Source organism: Podarcis filfolensis (genome assembly GCF_964270895.1).
Source record: "Podarcis filfolensis genome assembly, chromosome: 1".
NCBI classification, from domain to species: Eukaryota; Metazoa; Chordata; class Lepidosauria; order Squamata; family Lacertidae; genus Podarcis; species Podarcis filfolensis.
In genome coordinates this window covers 37,077,433-37,101,001 of record NC_139604.1, presented here as the reverse complement: position 1 = coordinate 37,101,001, position 23,569 = coordinate 37,077,433, and the positions used below count along the sequence as shown (strand labels likewise).

The 23,569-nt window shown below is 39.9% G+C and overlaps 1 protein-coding gene across 11 annotated transcripts in view; it reads right to left on the bottom strand.

Moving 5' to 3' along the window:
- GTDC1 (glycosyltransferase like domain containing 1) overlaps positions 1-23,569 on the bottom strand; it is a gene marked incomplete at its 3' end in the record, with an annotated part of 248,619 nt that overhangs the window by 154,867 nt on the left and 70,183 nt on the right. For 10 of the 11 annotated variants that reach the window (XR_014540988.1, XR_014540989.1, XM_083582549.1 and 7 more), the window contains one exon: positions 1,706-1,873. The exons of the other annotated variant lie outside the window; for it this stretch is intronic. Coding sequence is in view for 8 of the 10 variants with exons in the window: in XM_083582549.1 (XP_083438675.1) it covers positions 1,706-1,873 (168 nt within the window). The remainder of the gene's footprint in view (positions 1-1,705; positions 1,874-23,569) is intronic. 11 annotated transcript variants of the gene reach the window in all.

Genomic DNA, 23,569 nt, shown 5'->3' with positions numbered 1-23,569 from the left:
CTATACAATGTTTGTAGGGATGCTGCCCTTGCATTAAGGAACGGGGTTGCTTCTAAGCACACAACTTAGCCCAAAGATTTTATTTTTTTAGTGTCAAGAAATGAACTTCTTGTGCTCCTTTCACACAAAAATCCCCATATAGTTTCCCTGTACACATTCTTTATTTCAGCAGTCTGATTTGTATCTGAAAGTCAGAAACCCCTGCTGATGTACTGTAAATCACCCAGAGAAATACCATTACCCCGCAATGTGCTTTCTGCTCAAACCTGTCCTAAAGGAAGAAGCCCCAACACTTGCCAAGGTTAATGGGCAGGATGGGAGTTCCACTCACCCATTCATTTACTCCCACTGTATAGCTGAATTTCAGGAAACAGATCTAGTGGGGTGGATTCAACAAAATAGTTGCACTAACAGGAGCCAGTACAATGAGACCCACTAGCACAATGGATATTTCCCTCTCCTCCCCTTGCATGGCCTCCCACACCCCAAATCAGCTCAAGGAGCAAGGGAAGGTCTGCTTGTGCTGATGGAATGATCATAATTGTGCAACATTGAATTATTCCCAGTGTTTATATGACTTCAAAATACAAATTTTGACTATTAATACAGCTAAATCATTGGAAAGGTCCCATAAGCTCAAAGATAATATAGGAAATGATAGCATCTTCAAAAGCAAAAGTGAGGTGGGGGGAATGGTTTAACATTTCATGATGTATTTCTTCCAGTAGCAATGATGAGGAATATTTTTTATAAGCTGCTATTTGTTTTTAAGAACCATTTCATGGCAAAGCCATTTCATTATATTCTCAGAATATTGCTACTGCAAAACTGAAGCATTTTGCAAACGAAAGCAGAACGGCAGCTACAAAAAGCTCGAGTATATAGGGATCATTATTTGTCTTTCATCTGAGTTACAATGCAAAGATGCAGATGTTATACATCTAGCTTTAAAACGCTCAATCTATGCTTATAATAATTCTAATAACAAATATGTGAAATAGACCAAGTAAATGAATTTATTTCAATTCAAGCCAATTCAGCTTTGCAGTTTCACTTTAGGTTTGTATAACGCCTAATCACAAAGCTTTTCAGTGTAGCTGTTATTAACTTCTTTCATTAACTTATATTCAGGAAATATGTTTGTTTTAAGTAACAATAAAGGGCCACAGCCTTTTAAATGTCTGGGTGTTTTACCACTGCACAATTTGTGAATACGCAATGAAAGAAACGTAAGGATTTATCTGGTATGTTTACTACCCTCTCTCACTAAAAACATTGCCGCAGTACATTTTAATTTTTGTTTACTCCCTTGAAAACCTCTATTTTAATTTCAGCTGGATGCAGTAAAAGCTATTGCTGAGCCAGTGTTGATTAACTGCCCCTTTTGTTAAGTGCTCTCAAAGCAAAAGCACTGAGGTATATACTGGAAATCAGCGCATTTTACTGGAGTACAATGAGACACTCATAATAGTATCTAGGTATACTTGGCATTCAGCAACTCGTATATACTAATGAACCTGATACTTTCAGTGTTGAATTGTGTGTGCATCTGTCTGTCTGCAAATACTGGAAATCACGTAGGACTCTGTATATGTCTGTGTATATATATTAGTATTGAAAGAAAAAGGAAAAAAGAACCCCTGGAGGCATGTTCATGAAGATACTAGAAAACAATTAAACACAAGGGCATGAGAGATGCACCTACCATGAAAGAATCTGGTTGTACCCGTATTGGAAGTCTCTTTCCTGACATTTCTGGACAGGATATGTCAATTGGTTCTCATGGAAGTAAAGGACCTTTTTCAATTTGCCAAGGTCAGGCCGAAGGGCAACGAGTTCAGTCAGGTTAAGCACTGAGCTTGCAAAGAGGATCCTAAGAAACAAGGAAAGTAGTGTTTACTGTCTACAAGCCTGCTCAAAAGTGTCACCCTTCACCCTTTCCCTCCCACCGCTCTCCTCACAAGAAAAACATAACCTCTATAGGGACACATCAGTGGCTAAGCCTTAATACCATGTAGCAGCATTCTAAGTTTTGATCTCTTAAAAAACAGCTGCTAAGGACTCAAGTAGAAAAGCACTGAATCTCATTGGTTTTCTCAGCTCAGTTACAGAGAGATGCAAAGTAAAAGAGAGAGAGAGAGAGAGCTGGATGGGTTTTATTGAAAAACGCTAGAAAAGCTGTGTCTGAAGGACAAATGGAACAAAGATAAGGCTGACTGGGGAATACTTTGCTTGCCAGTTTCATTACACTTTACTTCTTTATGCAACCAACTACTGAAATTCAATATATGAGCCGGTGTGGCACATGCTCATGTTATGACATAAAGCCTTTTGATTTATGCAATAGACATATCTACTGTGGTTTTTATTTTTCATGTTAAGATTTCCTTCCCCTACCTTTTTCATATTAAATATCCACCATAGCATTTGTTGTTTTGTTCATTCTGTCCCATCTATTGCCACAGTACTTGGAGCAGTCAGTAAGACTTGTCACTGCTTTCAAATTATACAACACAGGTGCAGATCATATGGTAAACCTGGCTGCCTGAAACAAACTTAAAAAGCTATAGAAATATGCAAATGTAGTACTTAGTATCATATGGGCGACTCTTCTCCAAGCAATGAGAAATTCCAGGGGTGTGGTGCTTTAGTTTTCTTTGGGTAGAACATCACTTTAAGCTTAGGGTATTCAATATTTGAGTTTATTTAAAAATAAACAACCCAACAAGCAACCAGAGCTACTGCCCCACATCTAATCACCAAAGAGTCTAATAGCTTGCAGAGCCCAGAAACTCAGTTCTCTTCCTACTGATCCACACACACACACACACACACACACACACACACACACCTAGATTACACCATCCTCAGCTGAGACTAGGGTGGGGAGAATGCTCCCTACTCTTTTATCTGATGCCCCCCCCCTGCTAAACAGCACATTGCTGTGTGGTCCTGTATCAAGAAGCAATCTTCTAACAATTAGCTTTCACAGAGACACATGACCTGAATATCCCTGGCTGTTAACACTCCTTTGTCAAGTCCAAGACTCTGGCCAGGTATTCCCTTAAGGGCCTTAACGTTTAAGGCAAATCCATAGTGACAGTCCTTTTCACAGAAATCTGACAGCAAAACCAACAACAATAGCATAACAAGTCATTGACGGAGAGTGTGGCTATGTTAAAGCTAAGTCACCTCCGACCTGAAACACCCATTTCCTTTTACCACAAAGGAACACTAACACAATACATACTCTCTTTCAAATCCACTCCTTGCGTTAATAAGGAAAGCAAACTGTGATTGAATATTGTATTCTTTAACTCTCAGCTCCTTGTTCAGGATTTAACACTAAACTGAATTATGATGAATATGATTTTCAAAGGAACCTTCCAGAATAAATTGAGTTGTGCTTGAATAGCTACCACAACATCCTGGTCACACCTAGAGAGGCAGAACTCAACAGCTCCACCTTTAAGTGGAGCCTCTAATATTAAGGCTAAATCAGGGATCCGGAGAAAACTCTACAGAAGGAGTGGGCAAGAAGATTACTTTTCATTTTCTCCTCTTCCAATTAACACCCATAAAAGCATCTTCCAAGGGTCAAGGGGCCTTGTTGAAGGGAATGGGCTGTGATGTGGAGGAATCTCTGAAAACTGAGAAGACGCACCTTTTGTAAATTGGGCTACCACTCATGGGTGATGCTACCTCATATTCTGGCATACCCCTCAGCACTCTATGCCACAGTCCACCCCATTTAGCAGGGAGTCCAACACCTCAAAGTAAGTTTAAAGCAATGCCCAATGGGGGAGGGGGGGTAGATAACTTTCCATGTACCTTCATGGGTTGTGACTGGCCAGGAACAAGACCCTGGGGTTGTAATGGATAGCCTGATGAAGATGTCGACCCAGTGTGTGTCAGCTAGGAAGGTGGCAAAATCCATGCCAGGGATTATTAGGAGAGGGACTGAAAAGAAAACTGTCAGTATTATGAAGTCGTTATACAATGGGCAGCTGCATATGGAGAACTGTGAACAGCAGGCACAGGCAAACTTGGCCCCCCAGATGTTTTGAGACTACAACTCCCATTGTCCCTGACAACTGGTCCTGTTAGCTAGGGATGATGGGAGTTGTAATCCCAAAACATCTGGAGGGCCGAGTTTGCCTATGCCTGGTGTACAGTTTTTATCAACTCACCTCAAGAAGGATATTGTAGAGCAAGAAAAGGTTCACAAAAGAGTAAAAAGAGTAACAAAAATGGTAGGTGCGATGGAGCAACTCCTACATGAGGAAAGGATACAACATCTGAGGCTTTTTAGTTTAAAGAAGGTCAAGTAAGACGTGACAGGACGAAGGTGTATAAAATTATTAATGGTGTGGAGACAGTGTTCCTCACCCTTCTCCTTCATAATACTAGAACCCGGTGACATTTCTCAACCATATACTGGCAGCTGTTGAAGCACCTCTGAGGTAAAGTCCCGTGACCATTCATTGCTAACTCTTGCTTTGCTTATCTTACTCTAGATAACTAAAAAAAACTACAGCTACAAAAGATTTTACTTCCCCACTGAAGCGATAAAACTGTGCTCTTTTTAAAAATAAATCTCATGACACTGTAAGAACGTACGCACAGTCGCCCCACAGGTCTGTTTCGTACCGCCACGGAGCCACGGTTTAAAGCTTAAACAACACCTGACAGGGCACGTTACAGTGAACATGCCCACAGAGGAACCGTGTATTTGTCTAATGGACTCCCTACGCAGGGCACTGGAGGATATGATGAGGCAGACTTCCACTTAACACCTAGTGCCAGGGAAGGGAAAGGAAGTTTTATTATTATAATGTTGCCCATGACATAAATATATGTCAGCTGTCATTCCGTGTGACATCAACTTTCATTTTACCTCGGGTTATTATTTCAGTAATAAATCCTAACAAGGTGAGCTTTATCATCCCACAGAGTCTATCTAGGAGGTAAGGACACAAGGTGATACCAAGAACGCGGGGAACATGATAATTCCTGACAGCTGCTGCTTGAGCGCAAGTTAAATTGAACAGTTTGTCTCAGCATAAAGATGTTATAAGGTTTTACATTTAATTTTTTTACATAAAACCCAGAGAAAGCCTAGTTAGGCAATCTTTCACAAACATGACATACTACAATCACTGCATAAGCTGGATTAGTGCTTATTACCATGCTACTAGAGAATTAAGCTGTTTTTAGACCACCAAAGAGCTTTAAATTGCAACTTTTGTCTCTGTAAGGGAAACCTATATTTAAACTGTCTGCTAAAGTCAAATTAAAACAGCTACATCATTAGCATGTTATCTCACAAAATAAGAGTAAATTTAAAACTGCCGTTAACATTATTCTTATCCAACCTGATCAACGTTTCAAAATGCTAATGCGCAGTGCATTTACGCACACGCACCCTATATACCATGTTAGCAAACACAAGCCCGCTACCCAGCAGAAAAAGCAAAAACAAAACCCAACATTTATTAAGTGATCATCTGTTCTAAATATTCGACACAAAAGGATGCCAAATACTTTACAATGGTGTAGTCAGCCACATGCTTTCCCAGCGCAACCCGAATTTGCCCATAATTGGAACAAATAGAGTAGGCCAAACTCACATGTGAGTGAATGAACTGTTTGAGACTTTCATAGCCATTAGGCACATGTGTGGTGTATTAGATACACATAAATCTGAATACATATTTGCCTGCCCCTTTGGTCTGCAGAATGTAAACTTCAAAATAACTCAGCATTTACGGTGAACGATTTCCCCCATTTTGCCACAGGGCTGGTGAAAGTTGAGCATGATTTTTGGTGGCTCGGTCCTATGGAATGGCTTTGGGCGCACTGGTTCAGCACTGTTCTGTACAGCTGCAGCTATAAAAGACCCATCCAATTCTTGGCAAACAGGTGCATGATCTTCTGGCAATGAGCTGCTTGCCAATTATAACTCTTTCCTTTATTCTGAAAGGGAAGCCTGCCCTCCACTACAAACAAAAGTACTTTTGCATTATATGAGTGGGGGAAAGGCATCGGTAGCATGCCGGGGAATGCATTGCTCAATCCCACCACCCATAAACTATTCCCTTGGCTTAAAGGGTTATATAGTTCAGTGCTCCAACAGTGTATGTTGGCTTATATTGTGGATGTATGCTCTGTATTATTTTATTAATACTAATGCTACATATTTGTAATGGCCTTTGGCTACAATAAATGTATGAACTGCGGCTGTCAGGAATGTTTCTACTTATCTGTTGTTGCTCTACCAAGAAATGGATAGAAGCAAAGCTGCCAGCTGCAGGTTTTGCTAAGAACCAGGAAAGCACAGCAACTTTACTAGTTCTTATACCAGAGTGGATCCATACAGATTAAACTGGCAACAAGTACAGGTTCTCACCCCTTCCGTAGCATGTAAAATAAAATGTATTATTTGACTCCTGATAATTGGCAACATATATGCAAGAGGATTGAGACTACTGATGAATACTCCGTCTCCCCATATATGAACAGGGTGCCAAACTAAAGAAATGGGTCAATTGATTCCTTTGTTTTTGTTTTTGGGGAAAAAATGAGTACTTATTCATCAGCTAGCATTATTCATGCATAAAACATAACAGATTACTTACTTTAATACTCAATTATTTATTATATATTAATATTCAATCAACATGTAACAGTTATATTTTGATACTGTATACGAAGGGAATGTATAAATCACAACAAAAAGCTTTTTCATTTGTGCTTCAACAATAAGCAACTTTAAAAATTCAAACAAAGATATAGAGCAATAAATGATAATATATTAGAATCTATAATATAATAAATAAAAAATGAGGACTAATTTATTCTTGACATAGTATGTACAAATGTCAAAAGGCTTAGATGATATAAACTATTTTATAAATTCAGTTTTTATACAGAAACTAATTTGAAATGTTTACAGAAATAATTAAGTCTTACTATTGTAATGTTCTTTATTTTTCAGAAGAAGCCACAAGGGTTGTCATCCCTTTCATCTTAATTAGTCCATGTGCTTGTTATATTTGTTATGTACTTCCATAAACATTTACAAACATTAATTGTTATGAAAAAAATATTTTTCCTCTCAATGTAATTACTATATGTACATACTAATATATAACTAGCAAATATCTAGGATTGCAACTCATTCATTTATTTTAGAATGTGAACTGGTGTCATCCCCAAAAAAGCAATTTGATAAATCATTCAGTGAATGGTTCTTTAACCCATTTTATCTCTGTAAGGAGACATACTGTCCATTGTCAATGCACTGATAATGTTTTGTCTTCTGAACTCCAGCCACAATAGGTCTGTAGTGACTCAAAAGCAGTGCACTGTACTGGAAAACAACAGGCATCCTATACGACCTTCACATGCATTCCTGTGGACATCTGAAACTACTGCATTCAGTTAGTCCTGGTTATTAATACTTGCAGCATGGGCTTGCAGGAGTGCCCCATCTTCCATATTTGTCTTGGTAACATGAAAAGCCTGAGACCATGCATAAGGTTCCTACATGCCCCTGTCGGGATCTCAAGCCATATCAGTCAGAGGAATTTGGCCACTCTCCAGGTGCCCGGCTTGGATTCCTTGTTGATCTCCCCCGTCAGCGACTCCCGGCAAGACAAGGCGAGATCCCGGCGATTCCCTCCAACGTGAGAAGAACACACCTTTCCTCCCCCATCCCCAGGGAGGGGAGAGAGACAGACAGAAATGTATTTACATGCCTTTGTTTCTGTCTTTCCAGCAGTGCAGAGAAATCATGTCTGCACTCTCTTTACATCAACAGCAGAGAGGGAATGACTCCACCCATGTACTTCTGGTACAGGGTCATGTGCCACTCTGAGCTAACATCCGGTGCTCAGTGCACATAATAGACTGTCCCTTGTTCCCACGGTACAGTCCCAAAACATCAACATCCTGTTTGGCTTTCCAGCCACCTGGAGCACTCAGCAGCATTGCTCCTTTTTCGTAACAACCTCCCCCAAAAGAATCAATGCGTAACAGCCCCACCTTGTATAACCTCCCATTTTTCTGGGGTTATTGCAGCATGGAGAGGGGGACTTGCAAGTGTGTCTTACATTGTCACCATGTTGCGGGAAGGGAAGGTGCTGCAAGGGGCTTCCATACCATGCAGACTGGTTCCTGATAGTCAAAGCAGCTGGAATGCAGATGCAGATCTGCTGTTCTCAATAAAAGTAAATTGGGGACATGCATAGCCAGAATACAGAGACCCGGGGGGGGGGGTGTTCAAAAACTATAGGAGAAAAATGCCATAGCAATTTATCGTAAACTGTTCTGAAATAGGCATGTTTCTCCAAATGCAAATGGTATAGATGTCGTTCAAAAATACACCTTAGAAAAACAAGCCTGTGCAACAGTATTAATTATGTTGTGGACATGAATACTGTCCCTTAAAAAAATGAGGTTATGTTTCCCCCCCGTTTTATACATTCAAGGTGCAGATTTCCTGATTTGTTTCTCAAATTCTGATCTTTTTCAAGATGTTATATTAAAATTCCTACCAACTACAACAGCCAAATTACAAATTGTTCTAGTCTGGGGAAAACAAGTGGGTTCCCTCAGTGTTACAAACCCCCATTGTTCTAGGTGCATTTTGTGACAGGGAATTTCATTAGCGCGAGCAGTTTCTGAGCTCTGGGAGCAGTACTGAGCCTAAGATTTCATATTAAAACTGCAGAGTGGAAGGAAAAGAGGATCTGCCTCCCCACTTCCAGCTACTTCCTGAAGCCTGGAGAAGATACCATCTTAAGAATATTAAGGGGGTGGGCAGGGGAAGGACTAGACCATGTGAAAAATGAACATAATATTTTAGCTGCAGTTCATTCATTTTCAGCTTTGTATTTTTGCTATTAAAAAGGAGTACCTAGACATTCCGTTGTTGCGCCCACAACCTAGGTTTAAGGTGCCATTTAGCTCCTAGCTTTCAAATCTCAGTTTCTAACACTGTCTTTCCTCAAGATTAGTTTAGCCCTAAGAAAGTAGACATGCCTGTAATTTGCTGAATCTCCTGCTGCTTACATAAGCGCAGAATAGTGTTTTCATTTGTCAATAGATTGTTCAAGGAAGGAGTCAAGTCTATTCATTGACAGATGTACAGCGCTGTCTCCCAGATTAGGAGCTAAACTTCAGAGAAGTTATATGCTATGAATAGAATGCTTTAAAAGGGGGAAGAGTCCAACCAACACCCAGCAAACCAAACTGTCTCCATGGAAATACCACCTCATTTATTTCGCAGAACCAACCAAAGTCTGCATTACTTAGTAATAATCAAACCATCTGGGCTTTTCTTTGCAACATCAATTCCTAATCATGGTGTCTGACCCAAGTTGCCAGCATGGCCATTTTTCTGGTAATCCTTTTCCAAGATGATGATCCCAAAACACTGTTTACATCAGGTGGGAATCTGTGGTTCTCCAGATATTGTGGAGCTCTAGCTTCCATCAACCATGTTGGCCACTGGTTGAGGCTTAGGGGAATTTCAGTCTAAAAACATCTGGAAGGCCACAGATACCCCAACCCTACCATAAATCAGCACACCGCTAGCCATTCCTACTGATTAAGGCATTGTACATAAAACTGAAAACTGATACCCTATCACAGTTTCACAGAGTTGTTCAGGAAAAATAAAGGAGCTATAAGAAATTTTGCACTCCAGTGTAAGCAAGGTTATAATATTCAATTGGCATAAATTGATAAAATTGTTATCCTCATTAGAGGTATGCTATAGCTGCTGAATTCCAGTGCTAAATCCCCAGTACAGTTTTGATATAGCTTTCCAAGAGCAATTCCAAACAACAGCTAATCAGATAAGTATTTTTATATTAAGCTGTAACATCAAGAAGTAAACTTTAAAAAGATTTTGAGATAGACTTCTGAGATTTAACGAAAGAGCCTTTAAAGACTGCTTTTATTTTTAGGTAACTTCATTCAAGCTTCCTGAGTTTTATGAGGAGTATGGTAATAATTTTCTCCTCCCTTTGTAGTTAAGTTTAGCCACAATTAATTACTGGCAGATACACATTTTCACTTTTAGACCTGATGATTCACCACGAGCCATTATATTACCTTCTTTGCTTCTATCAAGGGACATACCAAATAAGTAGGGTGACCTTTTTTTTCTTTTAAGAAAGAAGAAATGGACTAGCTTCTGTTTCTGAGAGAATATGCAAGCTTATCTGCAGACACAAATATGCAAACTCATCTACGATACACTGTAACAAAGACAGCAACCTTGTGCACAGATAAATCTACAGAAATTCCACTGAAATGAAAACACTTCATGGACAAATAAATATGCAAGCTGTAAAACTGAGGCTATGCACTCTGACCTGGAAACAAGGTCCACTGAAAATATTCAGCCTTTCCCTCCTATGTAAACTTGCATATGATTGCACTGTAAGATTATTTTAATGTGCCATATGATCAGGGAAGGGTTATTTTATTACCAGTATAATCTTAGCAGAACATAAACCTAGTACAAAGTTTACCCCAACTTCTTAGGGTTGGGGCACCTTATTTGAAAGTTTCCCTATTCCATAACCTTGCTAGCCTTGTGAGTGGGCAAGGAACACCTACTTATGAAAGATCTGCCGTAATTATTTGGAAATGTCAGAAATACGCAGAGTCAAGGGGTTGGTAAAACCTAGTTGAATACCATCCAGAAAGACCGCCGTGGTCTTTCTGGAAGGTGGTTAGTACAAAGCATGCAAATGTACTTCTCTTCATATGATCTTACATTCCCACAAGATGCAGTGAGACTACCATCTTGGATGGCTTTAAAAGAGGACTATTCATGTAGGATAAAGGCTATCTATCAATGGCAACTAGCCAGATGGTGATGTTCTGCTTGCCCTGTTGAAGGCAGAATGCTTCTGAATACCAGTTGGTGGGAACTGCAAGCGGGCAGCATCATGCTGCACTAGGGCCCTGTCTTCCCAAGGGCATTCAGTTGGACACTGTGAAAGCAGAATGCTAGACTAGATGGCCCTTAACGCTTTTAGGGGATGGCTCACTGCATGAATTCCACCAGCTACTTTTCTCAGTATGACTGCTCTAAACATGCTTGTGCATGTGACTGCATGTAGAAAAGGAGCATGTGACCCAGCACATGTAACCTAGGCACACTAACAAAGACATTTCTGTGACCCAGTTCTTATATTTATGAAACCAGCAATCTTCTTAGCATTATGTACACAAGTACTTTCCTGCGCACAGAATGTGATTTGTAAAAGGGACACCATGTGCCATGGTTTAAGGGTACAAAGTATTCCAAACAGACTTCCTCACTCAAATGCTATGTTATCTGTATGGTGGAGGGAACTGCTATGTGCCTACTCCTCCACCATGCAAAGTGGCTTCCTAGGCCCCGTGGAACTGGGCCTGTGACTGCAATAACTCCAAACTGCCAATATAGTTGTATAAATGGTTCCCATATGTACCAGAATCCGGATACTTCCAAATCATGTATCTCTCATCTGGAGAATATCATGAGATGACAATAATGTATATGAAAATTGGACCATATGTCAAATCCAAAGAGGAGAGCTGCAGGAGTTGTCAAATTCCGTTATCTTCTAGAATGGGATTATAGCATGTAACAATAGCTAAGCACTCCTGCTTCCCTGAGCACTGAGAAATCCAGGGGACTATTATTACCAGGGTAAGTTTTCTTTGGATGCCATGAGGAGGACACACTGGCATCTTATGGTGTCTTTGTAGTATTTATTTACAAATATACAATGAGAGCACCAGGCGTGCCAGGTTCCGCTCCACATTGGGGGTGCCTGCTGCGTATGTGTTATGTCATATGCATTGCACATGTCACATGGTGTGACAGGTCCCATCAGACCCTCCCACGACTGCAATGGGCTCCACTGGGACTTGGCATGCCATGTGACATCACACGTGGCACATTGGGTTGCCCAGTCAGGTACCCGCAGTGGAATTTTTTGTGGGTGTCTCAGCACCCAGGGCCCTCCATAGATGACACCTGTGGAAAGCATTCTGGAAGCAGATCCCAAAGATGGAGAGCAGAACTGCTAATCCCGTTAGGTTTCCAAAAAAGGAAACTGTAAGGTGCTTCATCTTCAGAAAACTGCATGTAAAAATAAATAAATAAATCATGTTTTGCTTCTACCTGCGGGTTGTATCAAACTAAGTTATTCTCTGAGGCAACCCACTGAAATTAATGGACCTAAGTGAGTCATGACCATTCATTTTGGTGGGCCTATACTCGGTATGACTAGCATTGGTTAAAACCTTGCATTTTTGTCTTTCCTCTAACCCTGATACATGTCTTGAAGAAAGGCTGGATAAAAATTAAGGAATATTAATCTTTAAAACCCCAATTCTTGGAGACCATCTTGGCTGTGAGCACTGGAAGAGCTGCTCCCTGCTATGCAGGCCCTTTCCCACCTGGCTTAGGAAGGCAGGGCCCTGACTGACTCCAGCTACAAAAGCTGAGACTGCCAGAGACCATTTTGGCTATCTCTTAGTGCAGACCCAGATTACCAAGCCTGAGCTTTAACAGACACTGCTCACCATGAACCCCCATTAGCAGGACTGGCAGTAGATATGTTCTACTACACTTATGATGATATTTTATTTTCTTGCAAGTTATTCCATTTTAAATGTGCATTTTATATTTTATTTCCTTTAGTAATGTTTTCTTTCAAAATGCTTGAAACACTTTTTTGTTAACTTTGCTGAGTTAAATGTGCATTCTGTAGTTGACCTCCTTTGTAATGTTTTATTTTGAAATCTTTAAAGATAATATTTTAGTTTCCTGTAAATTACATTGCTTTGAATGTATACTTTATGCTTGACTTTCTACAGTAATGTTTTATTCAGTATTTTAACGTAGGTTGTAAACCACTTTGAGATTTTCTTATTAAAAGTATAAAGCGGTGTAGAAATGAGCAATTGTAATCATAATAAAGCTTATTTGTTGTATCAATTGAGCTTAACCCAAACTAACTATTCCCGCCAAATGTTTTTATAACATAAAACCGTATTCCCGCTGTAGGAGAACAAGGTAAATTTAGGGGGGGGGGCTTGAAACAGGATTTTCCCGAGAAAGCTAAGATAGTCCTTGAAAATCGAAGATTGTCACAAAACCTGAGCAGCTGGCAACTCTGTCACCATGAAGTATCCATATGGAAGACCGAGATGTGTCAAACTACCCAAAACGGTTTTGGATAGTGTAGAGAGACTGAATAAATAATTCAGTATCTTCAACACTTTCAACAGCAGGTAGTGGATATGCTACCTGCTTCTATGATGTGCCAAAATGTAACATGTGAGAGAAGGAGAGAAAGAATGCCTTTTTCTTCAAACTGTTGCCATGTGGATATATTGCTTGAGGAAGTTCTCGTTCTGGAGGCATATGATGCCTATCACAGGTTTGTCAGCAGCAAGCAACATGGAGTTTGTTAGCAGAAGTATGGCTGAAAATAAATAGCTGACAAACAACTTTGTAATAAGTGTACATAATACTTTCATTTTTCTCCTATTAACCAGCAAATCAAATCGGTTTTCCTTTTTCTTCTTCTTTTTAAAAATCAGGATATTCAAAGACAACGCTTACAGAACAAACGTAAGGAAGTCTTTTCAGATATGCATATGTAATTTTTTCTTATTACTATTTAAATTAATGTTTTACACAGACAGAAATTACAAAATGCTAAGTGAAATGCCCATGTGTGCATATGTGAAGAGACAGACAGACAAACAGAAACACACGTACACACACAAGACTGCTTCTTTATTCATTTTGTAATTTCCAACCGTGATAAAATAGTAACCATAAAATGGAATATATTCGTCCTTTGCATCCTTATTTTAAACAGGCAAAATGTAAAGGAGGAGGAAATGTTGCAAAAAAAGTTTGTTTGAAAACAGACTGTATAATCACACAAATTATTCCAAACTATAATCCAGAGGATCACAGTCTACGACTGGCATTTAAAGATTCTTCTGGTTTTTAGCCTTTAGTTCACAAGGGCTGGTTCATACACTCACACCTGTGTTTTGATGACTACAGCTGGGAGACACGCAACAGGGACAGAAGTAACACAATGAAAAAGTGCAAGTATTACCACAGTATTTGAAAATGCTCAGTATCTGCCCAATACCTGCATGCAGTTTCTGAGACCCAACTCTTCCCTTCATTGACAGCATGTCTGATGTGGAGAAGAGAGGGATGTTGTTGTATTTTTTAATGTGGTGCCCCAAACTGTGTGGTGCAACAGCTTCTCAAGAAAGGTTCTTCATGACACCCCCCCCCCAAACACACACATATATATGGGTTTTAAGATTATTTTATTCAGGTGGGTATTTTTACATGGAACCTACAATTTTTAGTTGTCTCCTTGTAAGCTGCCTTGAAGAGCATGGTATAAAAATAAATAAATAAATAAAATTTGTCTTCAGCATTAAATCGAGCAGGAGGAAATACGCAAGTGCTCTGCTGTAGTGTATTCTGTCAGGTCCGTTCCCATGTTTGCAAAATACTGTAATTCAGATTTAGTGAAATGTTTCCCCAAGCCTCCAGTGCAGATCTGGGGGTCATGGCATGGGAGGAATTAAGAGAGTGGAAGTTCCATTGCACAAGCAGATATTCCACTCGCACAGGTATGTGATCTTGGACAGAGGACTAGTCTTTTCTCAACCTTATATTTTATGTTCCGGGGTTTTTTTTAAGCAAGTTAGAACTGGACTTTAATATAAAGTTTCATCTTCTCCAAATGCACTGGTTTTCTCGGCAGACACTTTCTAACCAAGATCAGCGCCTCTTGCTGACTCTAATGGTGACAAGTAGCTAAAACAACTGCAGCAAAGCACCTTATTAACATTGCAAACAAAAACAGCATCCCTCTACTACTACTACTACTACTACTACTATTATTATTATTATTAAATAGAGTGGTTTTACAGATCCTAATCAGACTCAGGCTGGACAATCTCCTATCTTGTGAAAAAGTCAATTTGTAATACATCTAAACTGTATTCCTTATGGAGTAGAAACGTCTTTCCTTTTTACTAAGAAAAAATAAATGTAGCATCAGAAAAAAAGTCCCAGATATACTAGAGAAGATTCTCAAGGTCAGGATATTTATTTGCTTTTTTCATCTCCCTATCTCCCAGTCCATCCTCAGTCTCGAATTGTGCCATGATTTTTATTATCATGTTGCAATGGGTTCTTTCTGGATTTCACATGTCTCAGTAGGCTGAGCACAAAACCAAGTCTTAATCAACTTGCCTCAGCAATTAAGGTTTCTACACACTGACCCCGTATTCCAGCAAGCACACACTCCGCAAGTAACCTAGTTCCTTGGACACTAAAAAATGCACCGTGCAATGAAAGGGAAATGGTTGTCTATTTCTACCTCTTCCAGGAAAACATACAGTTCTGTGCCAGGGCGCATATACCCAAATTCAACATAATCTTTATTCCCCCTGCGTTAAGTATGGTATGCATTTAGCATCATGTACCTCTCTGTTTCCTCCATGAGTAATAACTTGGTTCAGGTGTTATTAATAAAATCAGTTTTATTTTAAATAAGGATGCTATTCCATAACCTTTGAAGCTCACACATCAGCCTAACTTGGCCCAGCTTTAGCTCATCTGGTCTTTAAAATTGTTCCTTTCATGTGGTTGGCCCATGAGCCATGCATACTGCCTCTCAATCAGGCCACTGTACACCAGCAGTGCGAGGGTGATTTGCATGATCTGCATTGTGCCGTTTGAGCTTCCATGGTCTCTTAAGAGCCATGTACAAAAGAAAGCACTGCCAAGTAACGTAGAAGAGTTTAGTTAAAGCAGATGAGCCTATTTTAAGTTGAGCTGCCTATAACAACAAACAACAACAAAACAACAAGAAGAATACTAAAGACAGAAGTTTTAGGGAGAGCCTGTTGAATCTATTTGTAGAGATTCTGAACAAGAGATTGGCAATTACCCTTTTTAAAAAGGAGGCGGCTTTTAGAGAAATGAAGCAAAAACAAAAACCCAGTGTATTTAAAATACAGAATCAGACTTCCATAAACTTTTCTTGCATCTCTGAGTTTTGGGCATCATGCTGTGCTGCCAATGTAATTATTCCATAGGCCATAAATGGATACGATGACATTAGATTTTCTACTTTTATTATACTTAGATTTAAGACAAAATTAAAGCAAATTGCTTTGATTGCCTAATTCTTTTTTTCCTCCGAAAATGCCCTGTATTTTAATCAAATGTGATCAATAAAAGCTGTTGGATAGGTCATTATTACGCAAATACCACTGCAGTGGTCTCAATTAGAAGTCAAGAAAAGAGGGGGAAGTACCAAAATCCACCCAGTCTTCATGAAAAACAAACACTGGATTTATATAAATAACCATAATTAGTTGCTTACCTTTCCAGGACACACTGCTTTCATTCTGCAAATGCAGATACACTCCTGGCTGCTACCGGAAAGAACACTTTCCCATTTGTAGTCTGAGGAACATCAGAGTCCTTCTGGGTTAGACCAAACGCCTTATGCCCCTAGGAAGCCCCAAAGCAGGACCTGAGTTCAACAGCACTCTCCCTACTTGCCCCCCAGTAACTGGTATTCAGAGGCTTACTGCCTCCCACAGTGGAATCAGAGCAGAACCATCATGACCATTAGCCACTGATAGCTTTATCTTCCATGAATATGTCCAGTCCCCTTGTAAAGCCATCTAGGTTTGTGGCTATCAGCACATCGTACATTAACAAGTCATACAATATCCTTGGTGAGGTGTGGCGCCCAGAATTGTACACAGTATTCCAAGTGTGGTCACACCCTGCATTATGATATTCAATGTTTTATTTTAAATTATTTCAAATTTCTTTCCAAATGATGCCTAAGATGGAATTCTCTTTTTTTAGGTGTTGTTTTTTACAGCAGCCACAAATTGGATTACAGTGGTACCTCTGGTTAAGAACTTAATTCATTCTGGATGTCCGTTCTTAACCTGAAACTGTTCTTAACCTGAGGTACCACTTTAGCTAAGGGGGCCTCCCGCCGCCACCACACGATTTCTATTCTCATCCTGAAGCAAAGTTCTTAACCCGAGGTACTATTTCTGGGTTAGCGGAGCCTGTAACCTAAAGCATCTGTAACCTGAAGTGTCTGTAACCCAAGGTACCACTGTACAATTTTATTACACTATCTATCACAACTCAATATCCCTTTCCAGGCCAATCACTACTATTTCAGACTCCCTCCAAATATAGGTGGAGTTGGGATTTTTGTCCCATAAGCATCGCTTTAAACTGGCTTACACTGAATTGCATTGGCCATTTTAATGCTCACTCCCTTAGTCTGGAGAAATTCTTTGGAGGTCCTTTCAACTCCTTTTTGTTTTACTACCATGAATAATATGGTATCATCTGCAAGACTGGCCACCTTGCAGATCACCCCCAACTCCACGTCAATTATGAACAAGTCAAAGAGCATGTCTCATTTTATATCTTTTGGGGACTGTAATACTTGTTTACATCCCTCCATAGCAAGAATGGTCTAGTCATTCCCACTCTCTATTTCCTGTTCTTTAACCAATTTTAAGACAACTTTTCTACTTATCCCATGACAAGAGTTTGTTCAGAGCTTGTTTGGCGAGCTTTTTCAAAGTCCAAACATACAATGCCTACCATATCAATCCTATATGCATGATTGGTGACACACTCCTTCATTCTTAGCTTAAACTCTGTTACAGCATAGGCTGTAATTATGAGGCAGACTGACGACATGCAGATGACACAATAAAGCATAGTTTAGCATGACTACTGTAATGGCTTTAGGGGTTGCTTGTGCGTAAATAGCCGCCGCTCTGGGCTAGGTTGGCTGGTTAAACCATTTCTCGCTGGACAGCCATCCACTCCGTGGCTGTTCAGTCGCTGGCAGAATCCATCAGTGGGCGTTTCTTAAACCTTTTCCAACATAAAAGTTGTTTGACGCCCAGTCTCCACCTACTCTCCCTGCGCGGAAGTCTTCTGCGCAGGGAGGGCGTGGGTAGCGGAGGACCTGTGCTCTCCCCGCTGGTGTCCAGTGAAGAGTCCCGGAGCCTGCTCTCTGCTTCCCCCACTGGCCCCCCTCTATCCCTGGTGTAGCGCTGATTTTCTTCCCCAACAGGAGACTTGCCTCTCTCCCTGCTTGGCCCCTCTCCAGCACTGTTGTGGGGCCTCGCCTCCTCCTCTAGTTCCGATGGCAGTTCCCTGACAACTACCAAGAGCTTTTCACTCACACATTCCCTGCTTCTCTTGCAGTGAGGAGTTGAGAAGTTTTCACTTTCAATTTCCACTAACTATAGTTGGCATATCATCAGAATTCCAAACTGTTGTTTAATGTTAACTATGGTGTGTTTAAATAAGTCAGATTCTGAACTGTTTTTTCATAACCATAGTTAACATTAACATTCATCAGTATGGATGACCTGACAAATTGGGGTTGAACCAACAAAGAAGTGAAACTTTCCAAACTCCTCCTCATTGAGAGGAGGGGAAGGAGCAAGCAAGCCCAAATCTTATAGCAGTTCACTCACATTACACTAAACTAAACTATGGTTTAGCAACATGTTCAAATTCTCTATTTACATCTTGTGTTTCGAGTGAAACTTTCAGACTTTTCCAGAAATCAGTGACCAGAAGATCTAGACTTTAAGAACACTAAATTTAAGCTTTCTATCTTCCATGTAAGTCCAACACCTATTTAGGACCACGTTTCCAAATACTGTCTGATTTAGTCAAAATTTCAAAAATAGCTTAGTAGCATAATATTCTTGCAAAACTAACTGGAGCTCAACCAATATTCTACTCCTAAAATCACCTTTTAACAGCAACAAAATATAGAAATGCTGAGGAAAGTTGGAGCATTACAAAGCATTTTTGCCAGATAATATTTTTATTTTTTATTTTGAGTGACTCAGATACTAGACATATTAAGATGATACAGGCATTGAGATGTTCCGTTTTTCACCTTTGTTCACTTCAGGAAAGCCTGCAGTGGCGGAATGTTGAAGCGTTCACAGAAATTAGATTTTATCATCATACATGGCCTTGGCAATTGTACCAGATACTGCAATGTCCTGATATGACAGGTGCTGTGAGATGCTACCTTTCAGGGACTCTTCACTGATGACATTTTTCCTGCTCGGTGTAGAGGAGGGAAAAGTGATAATCGTAATGTGTGATGCCGTGATTACACCTGTTTGCATGACACTCATTCATATCAACTGAGCGCGTTCTTAAACACATAGTGATTCCTAAAATTACAGTGCATCTTCAATGAGGTTTTAAAAAGTTTAGAAGTGCAGCCAATGTACTCCCAAAGCTATGTAATATACAGGTGAAATGCTGCTAGAGCTTTGCATGACACCCACATACCCTTTATGTTCATGCCACAGAAGATACACAGCCAGATTAAATTGCACTGCTGATACTGAATGACTAAGCTTTCAGATGCAGGGCTGGTGGATGATGATACTGGGTTACCTTTACTGAAAGAAGTTCTGTGCATTTAGTGTAGCACAATGATAGTATTTTGTAGTCTTAAATAATATCCATAGTCTTAAAAAAAAATGCCAGATGAAAACACTGCAGATAATGTGCTGTGCTATTAAAATTTTGTGTGCGCGCACGCGCACACCCACCCAATTTTTCTCCTAAGAGTCATCACTACTGCCTAAAACTAAAAAGTGATAATTTAAGACATGTAGTTACAGAGGCGGGGGCGGGGGGAGTGCCACACTTGCCTTCTTTTAATTTCACATCACAATTCTGTGATGCGTTCGGAGAATATACAGCAAGAGCCACTAGCACAGGAATCCAAGACATAAACTGCATTCATCCCGTAATTCAAGCAAAATGTGTTTTAAAGGATTTGAGTCTGCAACCGTCTTGTAACTAAATCAGAACCAGAAGCAGAAGATGTGCGCCAAACAGATAGATATCAGTTTCCTTGAGCTTGATCTGATTAAAGAGTAGCTCTCCAGGAAAAAAAAAAGTTAAATGGGCTGCTACGTCAGAGAGCAGGAAAAGATAAAAATAGTTCATGACAGGAAATAATATTAAACCAATAATATTAACCTGTTACGAAAATCTCCCAACGTTTTGTTTTCAAAGCTTTCTAGGATGTGCCCCTCAAATTTATGGCTCTCCAGCTTTTACATATTACTGTCTTAACTGAGGCAAGATTGAGATGAACAATTGCTATTCTCTAGTTATATGGACCTGATATATACAAAGGATACATCCATGGTTATGTCATTTAATATAATATTCAGAGATGTTTGAAGAATTCAGAATAGAGAGCTGTCATGCCATCACATTTTTTATAATATACAATGACATTTAAACATTAAATTAAGATGAATACATATTTGTTGCTTTTGAGAGAGAGAGAGAGAGAGAGAGAGAGAGAGAGAGAGAGAGAGAGAGAGTTGGAGTGGAATGCAACTAGAAGATCATTACTCTCCTGGAAAAAAAATTAAGGTAAAAGTTTCTGATATTTTTCTTTATAAAACTTTCAAACTTTTTAAAGTACCACCAGTCATTGTATTAAAAGAACCCCTCTTTTAAGCAAGTTTAAAGAAATTAAATAGGATTAATGGCAGAAGTAGACATTACAGGAATCATTTGGGTCACATCATTTGGCTTCTTTTCAGCGAGAGCTCAGCGGAACTCAGTTCCGGCACCTCTCAGGTGGACACCATTGCCATTGTAAGAGAACAAGGGAGGTGTTCATGGTGAGTTCTGGCACCTCTTTTTCTAGAAAAGGAGCACTGGGTCACACCAAAATACATCTTGTACCAGAGCAGAGCAGAGCAGGGAGTAGGACTGCTGTTTTCAGTGGCAGCCCAGTGGCCCCTGCAACATCCATCTGCCATTACTCTTAAGTCAGCCATGCTGACATGTTCCTGATATGTACATCTCTGTAGCTCAAAGAGGCCTTTCCCATTAGGTGTAAAATATGTCAGTATTCTTTAGCTGGCTGAATTAAAGCAACAAGTTATTAAAATAACCCACCCACCTCCTAATATCCATTTTAAATGTCAGAAGTGTAGCAAAACACCATCAATCAAATGAACTCTTTTCATTTTAAAGCACGGAGGGGGGAGGGAGAGAGAGAGATGGACATTCATCTCGCACATAGCTGTGATTCAAGATTTCTCCGAACTAAACCCTGTAACATCTGACCATTAATATGCTGGCTTAGTCCTGGGTCACGAAGCATCTTCTCTCTGATCTTTTTATTCCTCTCCATAGGCAAGCAGCCCAGACAGTAACTTCGCTAAGAATAAAAATATAAACAATGTGCTGTATTATTCAAATTTCAGAAGCCTCCTTCAGTCTAATTTGAAACACATGACACTATTAATGAGACTCCACTGGTGTGTCGTGGGATGTGCACATTTTGCATTGGGAAACCAGGGGTGTGGCAGGGCAGGGAACAGACAGATTGTTTTCCCACAGATGTACAAAATGGAGGGGTCTTGCTAGTATGCCTACAGGACAGCATAGCCCTGCAGGGCACCAGTTTCAAATCCTGCACTGAGAAAAAGCCAGTATTTTAAAAAGCTCACTATTTCAAACCATCCTTGTAAAAAGAAAAAAAGAAAATTGCTTCTCTTTTCAGATCACCTCCCATCTTCCTCCTTCCCTCAGAGGCCCAACTCATGTCAGTTTTGTGGAGTTCAGTGCTTAAATTGAAGAGGGGCTACAGCAAGGCTGTGAAAGCTTTAGGTCCCCCAGATGTTCGACTGCAACTCCTATCAGCCTCACTATCATGGCCAATGATCTGGGATGATGGAGGTATAGATCAGCAGCACTTGGAGAGCCAAAGGTTCACCAACCCTGGGCAAGAAAACTCTCAGCCCCCATTTGCTACTATTTTATTTTGGCCCTTTCTCCCAAAACAACAACAGAGGGAACTGTTTCTTTGCAGATGAACATTGAATCACATGAGCCCAAACCTGCTGTTTGGAATGGACCAGCCCAGTAAGAACTAAGACAGAGATACAGAGAGGTAACTTACGTTGAATAAAAAAAAAATATGATTTGCTGTATAGAAATCATGCAAATGTACATTTTGCTGCAAATACATGTTTAGGGAAGCTGTTGCCTGAATTTGAGTTTTGCATCAGAATTCTGTGGACTTAGCAAGAGGGGGAAATCCCACCAATTACAGAAAATTATAAGTGAAATCAGTCTGGTATATTCTGCAGATGAATTACAGAGAAATATGTTATTAAGTGCGCAATCTGGCTGGTTATTATTATTTCTTAAGCAAAGTGTCAAACTGTTTAATATGCATTGACATGGACAGAATGGTCCATCCTAGTTATTTATCTATTTAAAAAAAAACAAAAAAACATCACTCCCACCCTAGGTAAATCAGTACATCAGTACTGTTATGATCATTTCTAAGGCTGGTCCTTGTGGTCAAAAGGCAAGATTGGTCACATGGAGAGGCAATTTCAAGCCGAAAACCTTCCATAATACAGTAGTACCTCGGGTTAAGTACTTAATTCGTTCCGGAGGTCCGTTCTTAACCTGAAACTGTTCTTAACCTGAAGCACCACTTTAGCTAATGGAGCCTCCTGCTGCCGCCGCACCGCCAGAGCACAATTTCTGTTCTCATCCTGAAGCAAAGTTCTTAACCTGAAGCACTATTTCTAGGTTAGCGGAGTCTGTAACCTGAAGCGTATGTAACCTGAAGCATATGTAACCTGAGGTACCACTGTATTGCATGTTTTGATCTTAAATTCAGTAGAGTACACTATGGTTACACATTATAGCCGGAAGTAGAGAAATTTGTTTAGTACTTATGTACAGAGATAATTTAGAGATATTACACCAGCATAAATGCAATGTTGGACTTAAACACCAGAAAACACACCATGAGAAGAGATGGAATTTTGCAAACAAAAACACATTAGCTATTCTTGTCAAACCAGACACTTTCAATATTCAGAAGTATAGCTTGTGAATACCACCATGAATATTCAAAATATTATGCACTTACAGGTTCTAAAGCAAATATATAGCATTCTAATCAGAAGATGAAATCTATATATTTGCGGTGCCTATAATTAGATTAAGGCTGCAATCCGATGGTGTCTGGGAGGGAGGCTCAGAGGACATAGGATGTTTTTGATCCCCCTTTCTGAGGCTGGAGAGAAAGGTCTCACCCTGGAGAAAAAGTTCTGACTAAAGAAATACCTCTCAGCCATTGTGGACCCTGGATTCTGTTTTGTCCTTTGCCCTACTGGTTTTGGTAGAGGGACCAAAATGGACATACAGGGAATGCTTGGAGAAGGTTTAGAACTTAAAAATCTATAGACTTCCCGTTTACCTTAACATGCCACAGAAATTGGGTCGGGGCATACTTTACTCCTGGAGATGCCACATGTATTCCCAACATTTTAAGGAGGGCAAAATAAAATAATAAAACCAGCTTCCAGTTCCTTTCTGCCATGTGTCTGACAAGGCTCTGGATATGGCATT